Raw genomic sequence first — 12,912 nt, 5'->3', positions numbered from 1 at the left:
TGCCCTGCCTCCTCCTCCTTGCTGCCTGCCGGCTGTGATCACAAGCAACAACAAAGTAGTTCCCGCTGCTTCTTCGGGAAACAATGCAAAAAAAAATGTGGTGCTGGGATTTCAGCCGTGGTGGGCCGCCACAACTACTCCTATGTAAGGGAAACGCTGCACTTTAAAATGAGGTGTGGATGTCATAAAGTTTTGCTTTTTTTGTTTGTTTTGTGCCCATCTGTTTTCATTTCCTGCTGACATCAGTTTAGCCAGAGGGTGTCTAATATCCAACATCAGCCCAAAATTTATGACTGAGATGATGCAATCCTTTCCTTCATTCATCCATTGTCAGCATCTGATGCTCAGTAGGGTTGCAGAGTTTTATCTAATGCACAGGAAAAGAAAGCGGGAAAATACATTTAATTTGTAAATAAAAAAATTCTATCTTTCAGCTCGAAATGGTCAGGAATAATACAAACATGTCTTTAAGGCTGGTGTGTGTTTTCTAAAATGCAGCTTGCTCAGGATGAAGGCAGCCCGGTGCGAGGCTTTGGTGTGGTGGAATACGAGACGGCGGAACAGGCTGAGGCGGTTTTGACGGAGATGGACCGAACTCTGGTGGGAGGACAGGAGGTCCGGCTGTCGCTTTGTACCCCCGGCACCTCAGGGAGAAGCACCTTGGCTGCGCTCATTGCTGCCCAGGGTATGGTGAGTATATGCACAAATGAAGCAGCAGGCAATAGTGGCCGTTCTGTTCAGAATAACGAGGACAAACTCATCATTTCAGTTTTAAAAGTGGTCATGTGTTATGTTGCACCCATTTAAATAGGTTCAAATTACATTCCTGCTTTTTAAAGCTAACCTTTCGAGATTTCTTTCCAGGAGTTTTATCAAAGCAGCCTTAAAAAGAACTCCGGCTATGAGGACATGGATGCCCTAATAAGCCGCAAGTTTCTGTTGTACCAAACTATGTTGTTAGAAACACACAAAATATTGCTGTTTATTTATAAATCTATAATATTTAGTACATTATTTGACATACGTAGGACGCCATGTTTTCCACACGCAATGCACTCTGGGGGCGATGACGTATATTGGTTGCTCTTGGAAGAACAGCTATTGACGCTAGTGTTTGTTTTCACGCTCACCGTATAAATAATGAAGTAAAATGCCGCATTGTGCTGCTTTTAGATGTAATTTCCAGTCAGAGGACAACAAGGGGAGTGTCACGTTCAGCGAACCATCGGACACGCCATTCGTCACGGATGAAGCTGAACGTTCACCTCTCCCGTCAGTAAAACAAGCACAAAGTGTAGCAACACAGTGTTCTCCAAATATATAATAACTGCAAAAAAGATTAAAGTCATTTCACTGAATATCCTAATCATCTATGAAGCACACGACAGCTCTGGATGCTAATATTCTCCTAAATCATTGGTTTGTTTGTTTATTAAGATCCCCATTAGCTGCTGACATACAGCCGCTATTCTTCCTGGGGTCTCGTCTCACACAGTCATTACATTTTATATATATACACATGTTGTGCACATCATTCATACTTGACCATACACACACACACACACACACACACACACACACACACACACACACACACACACCCAACTAATTTCAACATACTATTGCAGTGTAGAAAAATCACAATTCAATTCTCAAAAGCCCAAACATAACAAAATACATTCTTAAAATTTAAAACACAGCTAACTTCAGAAGATGTTTAGCTTGACATTATCTTTGGGAAAATAAAAATATTTAGAGTTTTTTCTGAAAACATTTTTTATCAACTTCCCTCAACAGAAATCCTGGTAGTGCATTCTATAGCACCATTGCACGGCAGACCACAGTTTTCTGCATTTGATTTGTTCTGCACGTAGGTAACACACATCGTCCATGCATACTTTGTCTTGTGGAATAGTCATGTTTATCCGCGAAAAAAGACAAGGTGGAATAAATTACATTTGGATTTTTTGTCGTAATGATATTCCTAATAAACATTGTTCATGAAAACTCCAATCTCTCTCTTACTTTTAGCCAGGACAACTTATTGTGTAACAGATTTACACTGGTTCTATACGGACTCCTCAATACCATGCGCGCCTCCTTGTTTTGTGCAATTTGTAACTTGTCTAGACAATTTTCATTGGTGTTGGGCCAAACCACAGAGGCATAATCCAAGTGTGAAAGCACCAGTGACTGAACTAGTTTCTTAATTAAGTCAAATGGAATGAATTTCCTACAACGTCTGATAATAGCCATACTTCTTCCCATTTTTTTCAACAGGTAGTTAATCTAATTCACCCAGGATAGTTTATTATCAACAATAACACCCAATAACTTAAACTCACCAACCTGTTCAATAATAGTACCATCTAAGGTCAAGCTTAAGAGTGGATTCAGTTTTAAAAAGTGTCTAGATCCTATGACCATACATTTAGTCTTATTTGTGTTTAATATCAAATTGTTTGCTGTGATCCACCTATTAACAGATTCTAGTTCATTATTTAGAACAGTATTAAGTTGTAATACTGTTTTCGCTGGTGCGTATAATGTAATATCATCTGCATAAATTGCCATTGTGGCACGATCCAACACCATAGGCAAGTCATTCATAAAAATGGAAAACAACAAAGGTCCCAAACAACTACCTTGGGGCACTCCACAACACATCCTTTCAGTCTCAGAGTAGCTGCCATTAAAATAAACTGTATACTCTCGATCACAGAGATAACTGTCAATCAGTTTTACAGAAGAAGGTTCCAATCCATATCACCTCAACTTTGTAAGAAGTATGTTATGGTCTAAAACATCAAAAGCTGCCCTTAAATCAAGCAGCACATTTGCAACTAGGTTTTTATTGTCAATTTCTTGTAACCAATCATCTGTTATCTGAGTTAATGCTGTGGTGGTAGAGTGCTCCCTTTTATATGCATGTTGATATATTGTATTTAACCCATTCACCAAGAAATAACTCAGAATTTTTTCATAAACTACCCTCTCCATGATTTTACTCAAGGCAGGTAATAGAATGATTGGTCTACTATTTTGACCTGAAAATGGCTCTTTATTGTTTTTAATCAGCGGAATAATTTTTGCCTTTTTCCATATATATATATATATATATATATATATATATATATATATATATATATATATATATATATATATATATAATTTCTGGGAAGGACTCGGAGTAGATCTGCTGCTCCACCACATTGAGAGGAGCCAGTTGAGGTGGCTCAGGCATCTGTTTAGGATGCCTTCTGGATGCCTACCTGATGAGGTTTTCCAAGCACGTCCAACTGCAGGGAGACCCAAGGGAAGACCCAGGACATGGCGGACAGACTATTGACGCATTCACATCTGTGCCGGCCCGGTCTAGCCCTGGTAGGCTAATTGTGTTCTGGGTTATCTGAGCGTTTTCCGTGCTCAGCCGGCTGCTTCTGTTTCTGACCTGCTCCTTGGCGGTGAACATCGTGCTCAGTCAACCCAACACTACCGACTGGTTTTCTGGATGAAATTCACGGCTACCTGTAGAGAAAGCCTCTGATTGACAGGTAGAGTCAGTGTCTTTTGCCCCACCCACATGTTCGGAGACATCTGTATTCCTGAGAAGGCTGTGTGAACCACAGACATCATAATCCGAAGAAAACCTGGCCGCGCGGGGGGCGGGCCAACCCAACTGAGAATGGATCGAGCCTGGCCAGGTGTGAAAATGTCATATGCTTCTTGGCTGGGATGAGAACACCTTAGGATTCCCCCAAAGGAGCTGGCCCAAATGGTGGGGAGAGGGAAGTCTGGGCCTCTCTGCTTAGGCTGCTGCCTCCACGAACGGACCCCGGAGAGACGGAGGAAAATGGACAGTTGAGGATTTGAAGACAAAGATTGGAATCCACTGTACCATTAGCTCTGCTATAACACAACTGTTTGGTGATCCCATTTACACTGATAGTTGTTATGCTGAGTCAAATAAAAGTAGCTCTCTAAAAATCCACCTGCTAGATTTAACTAGTGATTGTTTTTCTGGAATACACCAGAAGCCCTCTAACTCCTGCTGCACAACCTTTTAAACCTGCCTCTTTTAAAGAGCTGAATCCATTTCCTCGTTATCTCATCGTTGCTGTCAAATTTAAACCCAGTCCCGGCTTTGAAGGCATCATGCCTTTGTGTGGGACAGGTTACTTCACCTTTTTACAGTCCAGACGTTTGAAGCTTGCCAGTTGAGTCATGTTAGGTAAAGCTCTGCGCTGCCGTTTCTGCCCCACATAAAAATAAAACCGCAAAAACCATCATCTAATGCTATAATGGGCTCAATTTTCATGACGTCTTATCAGTAAATTAAAGTCGTCTCTTTTCTAAAGCGTTACTGTAAATCCAGAGGAATCTTGGATTCGGTTCTTCATCAGCACTGCTGGCACAGAAACGTTCCCTCATATCTGGAAAACCATATGCTGCATCACCTAATCATTGGCCTTCCCAGGCAAACAGGCAGACACGCTCACAGCTATCTAATTGAAGGAAGTGCCAAGTGGTTATTTCACTCCCAGTGTTGAAACGTACCGGGGTTTTGACATGGTGCACTTGCATGAGCACCCCCTGGCTGAGATGCTCTTTGTAGCTGTGACGTCCCTCCTACACAGTGCTGTGGTAGCAGAGAGGCACTGACATGATAATTATAGTTCTGCAGACTGATTGGGCTGCTCCATTGTCTCCTGGTTCCTGAAATAAACCCAATCCACTGCTCCAGACACAGAAATGCTCTCATACATGTACTTTCAAACACATGGACAGCAGCAGAGTGGATTTAAATACAAGGTCCCAGTCTGCTGTGGTGAAGGAACCGTGCTCCGTTGTCTTTGGTGGACTGAATAATTAATAAGTCCAACATTATCATCCATAATCCTGAAAAGTTCCAGATGTTCTTGGATTTTGTTGGAATAAAAAGTTTCTGCATGCTGAAAGTTTCATATAGATGCAACTGGATGTGAAAGTAACAGCATAAATTATTGTTGATGTTTTTTACTTTAAATCACAGCATCAGAAATGATTTGTGCCATTTTCTCTGTAATAAATGCCAAAGCGTGTTTTGTAAAGTAACGTAAAGGTCAACCTGTATCAGGAGCGCTGGAATCAGACACATTTTGATGGATTTTTACAAAGTGAAAGAGAAAAGAGGATAATAAACAGTCTGGACTTGTAAAGCACTTTAACTTACCAGCTACACCAAAGTTTACAGGTGAAACTCGAAAAATTAGAATATGGGGAAATCATGGGAAAGTCAATTTATTTCAATAATTCAACTTAGACTGAGAGGCCATCTAAGGGCTCAGGAACCTTTTGCAGATGTTTTTGGATTCATTAGCTGATTAGAAGGCATTATTGAACCTTTTAACCATTGAATGTGGGGGTTTCATCAGCTGTAAGCCATAATAATCACATATAACAAAAAGGCTGAAACACAAAAATAAACAATAATGAACAAGAATCTGCTTCTAGACCTGCAGAAAGAGAGAAGAAAAAAATGGGACACAACAACAATACAACAACATCAAGCTATCACTGCGTCAACTTGATGGAGAAATATATAATCAACATTGTTTAACTGAACAATCACACGATAATAAATCACAGTGCATTTAGTGCCCACCACAGCCTTAAGACCTGTGTTGAACGTGCCCAAGTCCATACTTATGAGAGCACCATGTGAGCACGTGTGTGTGTACACGCGCTTGTTTATGTAAGGTTTCTCTATAAAAGCGTCCAATAGAGAGTGTGAGGGACCACAGATCTGCCCCCTAAAGAAGTGTAGGAGATGGAGGGAGCTCCAAGTCCCAGAGTTCCAGGAGCTGCCCCAGAGCACAAGAACCCCAGAGAGACTGCGACCAGAAAAGCCCCTGTCCCCCTCAAGAGGCGCAGAGGATCTCCCCGGGGGGCCACAACCAGCAGCCGGCAGAGTCCGGGGAGATATTGGCGGCAAGCCCACAGGCCCTCCCACAGCCTCCCAACCCCTAGCCGGCCGAGCCCGGGACCCAGGGGCGACCACCCCCGCTGGGGACCCAGCAGAGCCCAGGGACCCAGACCCCACCAGGCAGCCAACTTTTTGATAACCTTTGAGTTTTTTATAACTGAGTTCTTGAGACATGAAAGTAAATTTCACTATAGTCTGTCTCTTATCTGACAACGCTTTTGCATCTTTTAAATCAACTGTTCCGTCTTTACCATCATCAGAATCTCAGAGGAACGTAGCAGAGGGCAATATTTTCATTTCTAGCCCTTCACAAATTGATGCTTTAGTTCATAATGTTACTTTTTTCTCACATGTGGCATTAGATGATGTTGCCCCTTTAAAAAAGAAGGTAATTAGGCACAGGAAGTTGGTTCCCTGGTTTAATTCTCATTTACGAACTTTAAAACTCTTGAAAATTGGAGAGAACATGGCGCTCTACACACCAGAAGGAGTCCTACTTATCCTGGAAAAATACTCTTGTGCTTGATAAAAAATAAGCTTCGACAAGCTAGAACTGCTTATTTTTCATCGCTAATTGAGGAAATAAGGATAATCCTAAATTGTATTGAACTGAATTGAACCCTGGTGTAAAAATGTTCCTATATGTTGCGCATTAATCTGGACTTGTCTAAGTTATTCACTTATTTCTGGGTTTTAGTTGTTTTGGAGCGTTTCACACTTTTAAAAAAAAGTGCTGATGTGTACCTGCTTTTTAGCAGAGTTTTTACATTAACGTCCGACGACTGCTCATACTGAACCAAGTTTTGTTGGAGGTTTCTTCCTGTTGAAAGAATCAGAATTTTAGAAATTATGCAGATTTATTAAAAAAAGACAAACTGAAAGATCACATGGTCCTAAGTATTCAGACCCTTAGCTCAGTATTAAGCACCTTTTGAGCTAATACAGCCATGAGTCTTCTTGGTAAAGATGCAACAAGTTTCTAACACCTGGATTTGGGGATCCTCTGCCATTCTTACTCGCAGATCCTCTACAGTTCTGTCAGGTTGGATGGTGAACGTTGGTGGACAGCCATTTTTAGATCCCTCCAGAGTCTCAATTGGGTTTAAGTCGGGGCTCTGGCTGGGCCATTCAAGAACAGAGTTGCCGTGAAGCCACTTCTTCATATTTTAGCTGTGCTTAAGGTCTTTGTTGTTGGAAGGTAAACTTTCGGTCCAGTCTGAGGTCCTGAGCACTCTGGAGAAGGTTCTTGTCCAGGATATTCCTATACTTGGCCGCTTTTGTCGTTTCCTCGATTGCAACCTGTCGCCCTGTCCCTGCAGATGAAAATCACCCCCACTGCATGATGCTGCCACTGCCAGACGACGTGCTCTAGGAAGGGCTCTGGTCGTCCCAAATATCATCCATATAAGGATTATGGAGGCCACTGTGCTCTTATGACCCTTAAGTGCAGCAGAGATGTTTTTGTAACCTTGACCAGATCTGTACCTCACCACAATTCTGTCTCTGAGCACTTCAGGCAGCTCCTTTGACCTCATGATTCTCATTTGCTCTGACTTGCGTTCTTCTTCTTCTTCTGGTTTTTTATTGGCGGTTGGCAAACAACGAATGGTGCATTACCGCCACCAACTAGTGTGGAGTGTGGTCTGGAACAGCGCTCAGAAAACAAAATCAAACAGGGGAAATATATATATATATATATATATGTGTGTGTGTGTGTGTGTGTATATATATATATATATATATATATATATATATATATATATATATATATATATACTCTGACATGCGTTGTGAGCTGTAAGGTCTTATATAGACAGGTGTGTAGCTTTTCTAATCAAGTCCAATCAGTGTGTCCAATCAGTGTGTTTCAATGAAACACAACTGGACTCCAATGAAGGTGTAGGACCATCTCAAGGATGATCAGAAGAAATAGAAATCACCTGAGTTAAATATAGGTTTAAATACTTAAGACTGTGTGATATTTCAGTTGGTCTTTTTTAATAAATCTGCATGAAGTTCCAATATTCTGTGGTTTTCTGTCAATATGGGGTGCTGTGTGTACATAAATGAGGAAAAAAATGAATTTAATTGATTTTAGTAAATCACTAATATAACAAAATGTGAAACATTGATGAGGTCTGAATAGTTTCCATGTATATAGGAATCTATTAACTGATCAGCATAATGAACTGAACTCAGTTGGGATATGTACTTTGTGACGTGCCTTGAGATGACTCTTGTCATAATTTGGCGCTATATAATTAAACTGAATTGTTTATGTTACCATGTACACGTTTTAACTGGGTTAATTTATTTTTATGTAAAGTATGTTTCTTATAATCGGCCACTGCAGAAAATAAATCATTAAGTTAAAATGTCGAAGTTGTAGCTTTGAAGGGTTTGAACTGTTCCAGGAATAATGATACAGCAGCAGAGAATGGGTGTCTCAGAAGAAACCAGAGTGAAGGACAATAACGATAGATAAATGGAAAACATCTGAGCCTGTGAGGACTGTGGGGTTAAATCGGTAGCTCGAGGCTCCTTTAGGGCTCTGACAGTGAATGTGATCAGGTGGTTAAATAATCTTCAGACCTTTAGAATGAGATCAAGAACTACAACCATCTACAGTTCTCCGAGGCGGTCCTGTCATTCTTACCTTTGGCTCAGTATGATCGTCATCGCTGAGGACCAGATGGCCTCCTCCCTCCCTCCCTCCCTCCTTCCTTTTTCTTACGCGACGCTTCTCGCCTTCCCTTCTTCGCGGCTCTCTTACCTCCCTGGTGTGAGTTTTCTGCTATGTAGCTGGATTTTGTGCCAGCAGGCAAACAGACTGATGCATGCTGACATTTTCCTCCTGCAGAAGAAAAGGCATAAGAGAGCTATCTTCCTCCTTCTCCTCCTGTCCTCCTCTTCCCTTGAAAGATGCTGTCAGCTACGAGTGGCCTTGTTCAACACCAGTACACACACACACACACACATACAGTATGCATTATCTAGTGTCTCTTCCTCCTCTACTGAAGCCAGGATGGAGTCAGATCCACTCTGTCCCCATCAGCAAAGCTCCGTCTCTGAGACATGGCAGGGAGGAAGAGGGCTAAAGTTGGGCCCGACGAGGAGGAAATAACACCGTCCTGCTTGTGTGTTTGGGCCAGCTGACGACTGCTGGTGCCACAGTCAGAGCTGAGCTTCCATCACAGCAAACACTGGCCCTTTCTGTTTGACAAACACTAAACCAGCAGGATTTTGTTGAATTTCTGAGACTAAGAAGGATTGGATTCTTTGACTGTGCTTTTGTGAGTTTCAGTCAAACTAGTCTATTCCTGAGTCTGATGAATGCACGCGTGAGGAATGCTATCACGTTAGGACTAAATGGACAGCAGATTAGTAAATCACTGTCAGAAATGTTTATTTGGGGGGTGTTTGCTGTATAATTTTCTCCTGACAGGCCTGACACTTTGCAACGTTTTCATATTTTCTAATCATTTTCTTGAGCCAGTATGTGCTAAAATGACCCTTTACAGGGTTAACGAAAGGCCACCTAGCACCTAGCGCTCCCCACGGCCAGGATATCACATTGGTCTGTTGGACTTAGAAAAAAGCTGACATACCTGGCGCTGCAGTCTGCTTCCATCACATTTCCTGCATGTTTTAGATCATGAGCACAGCTGATTTGTTTATTTTAATGATGAGTCACTCCTGTAGACACTAAGAAAGGCTAGGGAAACATTTCAACTGTTAGATTAAAGTGTTAGAAGCCGTGTCTGAACTCTTACTTTCTTTATTATTTCGTCTCCCAGGCCAACTCCTCTCTGCTGACACTGCAGCCACTTCATGATGTAAACTATTGTAATGATTACTGCGGCCAGCGTGGGCCTTTAATGATGGGATCAAAACACAAGTCATACACACACACACACACACACACACACTCCAGCTTTCCTTTCAACTGGTGTGATTTTGTCACCTCCACAGATCCTGAGCAACAGGAAGGGTCTGCTGCCAGAACCCAACCTGGCCCAGCTGCTGACCAGTATGACCAACCCAGCGGCTCTGCAGATCCTCATGAGACCGTACCACAGCGGGAAAAGAGGAGGTGAGACCGCAAATTATAGCAACAGTCTCACTAAATCTTTGCAACCCAAACACGTTGTACACTGATGAGCTGCTGCTGGAGAAGAGATGAAGCGAGTCAGGATGCACAGCTGTGTTCCTCATGGAGTCTACACATCATCTCACAGAAAAAGAAAATGGATGGATATACACCGCCTGAAGCTAAATTGATACTCACATGAAGGACATCATGACAAACAATGATTGGCCAATAAACCAGCTGTGTCACAAGTCATATTTAGTCGCACATTTTTGAATGAAGGCTTCAGAGCTGGAGTGTCTCCCGTTGTTAAATGTTGTGGCTTTAATTCATCCCTGCTCACCCCCTTCACCTCCTCGTGTCACTTCTCAGGTGTGACAGAGGCGAGGAGAGAAGTCGAGGGTGACAGCTGGGTGTGTGATGTACCCGATGAAGGCCACATGTGCATAAACAGCTGCATGGTTGTCAGAAAATAACAGAGACAGGAAATGTTAGACCTCAGGGGTTAGATGGTCCAGTACTGATTATAAACAAATCAACAGAGGTGTGACCAAGTCACTGCTTTACAAGTCACAAGTCTTTCCAGTCAAGTCTCAAGTCAAGTCTAAGTCAAAGACAACCAAGTCCAAGTCGAGTCCAAAGTCAATAATCTGGAAGACCAAGTCCAAGTCCTTTACTTTGAATTTTCAAGTCATAATCAAGTCATCTGTCCAACTTCAATTTAATGACAATGATAATAAATAAATTCCAGAAACAAGTGTTGCTGCTTTTACCAGTAAATCAAACCCAGAACCAAGAATGATTCATGATTTTAGTCCATGTCGCGCCACTTTTGTGCTAAAATATCAAATATGCTCAAGTCATCATCAAGTCAACAGATGTAAGTTGATTCAAGTCGCAAGTCATTGGGGTTCAAATCCGAGTCAAGTCGTAAGTCTTAATAGATTTTATCAAGTCAAGTCAGAAATCATTAAAATAATGACTCGAGTCCAAGTCATGTGACTCGAGTCCACACCTCTGCAAATCAAATAATAATAAGAATGCATTGCATAAATTATTTGATTAATGTAATAAATGATGATGGATGGTGAAAATTTGAGGACATGTCGTAAAGTTGGTGCCTCTTTGAGTTATGCACAGACCTTCCTCGTAAGATGCAAAGATTTTAGGTTTGCATGCACACTTCAGGTTTTACATAGTCATGCAAATCTTAAAGAGCAAGTCACCCCCTACCAGAGTATTACTCCATTCCCACTTCCTGTTTAAAAATGCAACAAATGCTGTTGCCTAGCAGACCGAGAGGGCGGAGCTGCTAACAAATACACACACACGGGCTAACAACGACATTGTGACATCATATCGTACCAGCTAACATTCTAGGGTACCTCTGAGCCAATAGCGATGGCAGATTTAAATTTAACTGCAGTGCAGTTTTTACCAGACAACGGCACAACACTGAAAGTTTTAGGCAGAAAATTTAAATTTTAACTAAAATGCACTAAAGTCCAAAACTACTGACTACACGTGTCTGCAGCACGATTAGACACACATTTATATAGATTATCAGAAAAAAAAAGTTGATTTGGGGGTGACTTGCTCTTTAAGGCCCATCAACGCCTCACACCCCTCTCCTAAAGGACTTGACCGATGATCTGAGACCGACCAACCGTCTGTCCCTCCGTTCAGACCGTACAGGCCTCTGTAACCACCTCGTCTTTATTATTTGATGAGTGTCTAATCAGGTATTAAAATGAAGCTGTGTGACATTAGCAGAACAAATGAGAACAGGAAGGAGATAAGATGGGGGGTTCTCTTAAACAGGAACATGCACAATTAAAGTCTAAAATTAGGGTCTTGATTAAATGTTAAGCTTTCTGCACCTTTTCTGATGGAGCCCACCATTAGCTCTGACACCTTCATTTATTACGAGACAGCCCAGAGATGCAGGAGTGATGTGCATGCACACAAAAAAAAGCCAAAGAAAACAAGTACATCCAGTGCAGAGGTTGATGATTGCAGATGAATGCTAAACGGAAACAAATGTTTGTGGTTTTTATCTCCAATTTCAACACAAAATAAATGGCAATGTCTCTGTTATTGTGAACTATCTCATCAGGTAAATCTAACCCCTTCTTTCCACCGGAGCCGTCAGCAGCACGTTACTGCAGCAGCACGTCATAGCTGGTGATAGGAACCGCTGTGGTCAACAGAACCTTTTCCACCGGAGCCGTCAGCAGCGCGAGTCGGCCGCGTCTCAGGAGCAGCATGTTGCGGCCCTTACGCGCCGGTTCTATTTTCTACGCGTGACGCCTCTGAAACGGGTCAAGTTCGACATTTTTGGGGAAGGAAAGACAGGAGATCGGACGTGGAAACAGAGCGAAGCTCTCGAGATTTTCAGAAAAAAGAAACGTACTGCCTTCCGGTTGCTTTACTTTAAAAAAAGTTAATAACTGTGCGGCCCCGTGAGAAGTTATCACCTAGCTAACGGTCTCCTTTGTATTTCAGGTCTGTATTGGTGATTATAAAATGGACAGAACATAAAATACAAACCTTTCGGAGCCATGTTGTAGTTTTCTCCTGCTTGTTGTTGTGTTTACTGATGAAGTCACTCGTGTGACTTCGTGCTCTGTCGGTGACAGCTGCTCCCCTGCTGCTTCGCGTCTCGTGGGAAGGGCCAAGCAGCAGCGTGCTGCTGCAGTAACGTGCTGCTGACGGCTCCGGTGGAAAGAAGGGGTAAGTCTCTGCTGCCAATTGAGTCTCCAGAAAGAGAGCTATTGTTCTAAAAGGAGCAATGTTGAGAGGATCGACAGTTGGAGTGAGAAGTAAAATTGTCCATCTTTTGTCAAAAGAAAAGAGA

General features: G+C 42.1%; 1 protein-coding gene across 1 annotated transcript in view; it reads left to right on the top strand.

Annotated features, from left to right (window-relative positions):
* raver2 (ribonucleoprotein, PTB-binding 2) overlaps positions 1-12,912 on the top strand; it is a 123,267-nt gene that overhangs the window by 88,137 nt on the left and 22,218 nt on the right. The window contains exons 5-6 of the mRNA XM_015970988.3: positions 499-690; positions 9,938-10,058. Coding sequence (XP_015826474.3) covers positions 499-690; positions 9,938-10,058 — 313 coding nt within the window. The remainder of the gene's footprint in view (positions 1-498; positions 691-9,937; positions 10,059-12,912) is intronic.

This window comes from Nothobranchius furzeri, chromosome 8, assembly GCF_043380555.1.
Source record: "Nothobranchius furzeri strain GRZ-AD chromosome 8, NfurGRZ-RIMD1, whole genome shotgun sequence".
NCBI classification, from domain to species: domain Eukaryota; kingdom Metazoa; phylum Chordata; class Actinopteri; order Cyprinodontiformes; family Nothobranchiidae; genus Nothobranchius; species Nothobranchius furzeri.
The sequence above is the reverse complement of the archived record's forward strand: the minus strand, read 5'-3'. Positions and strand labels throughout refer to the sequence as shown.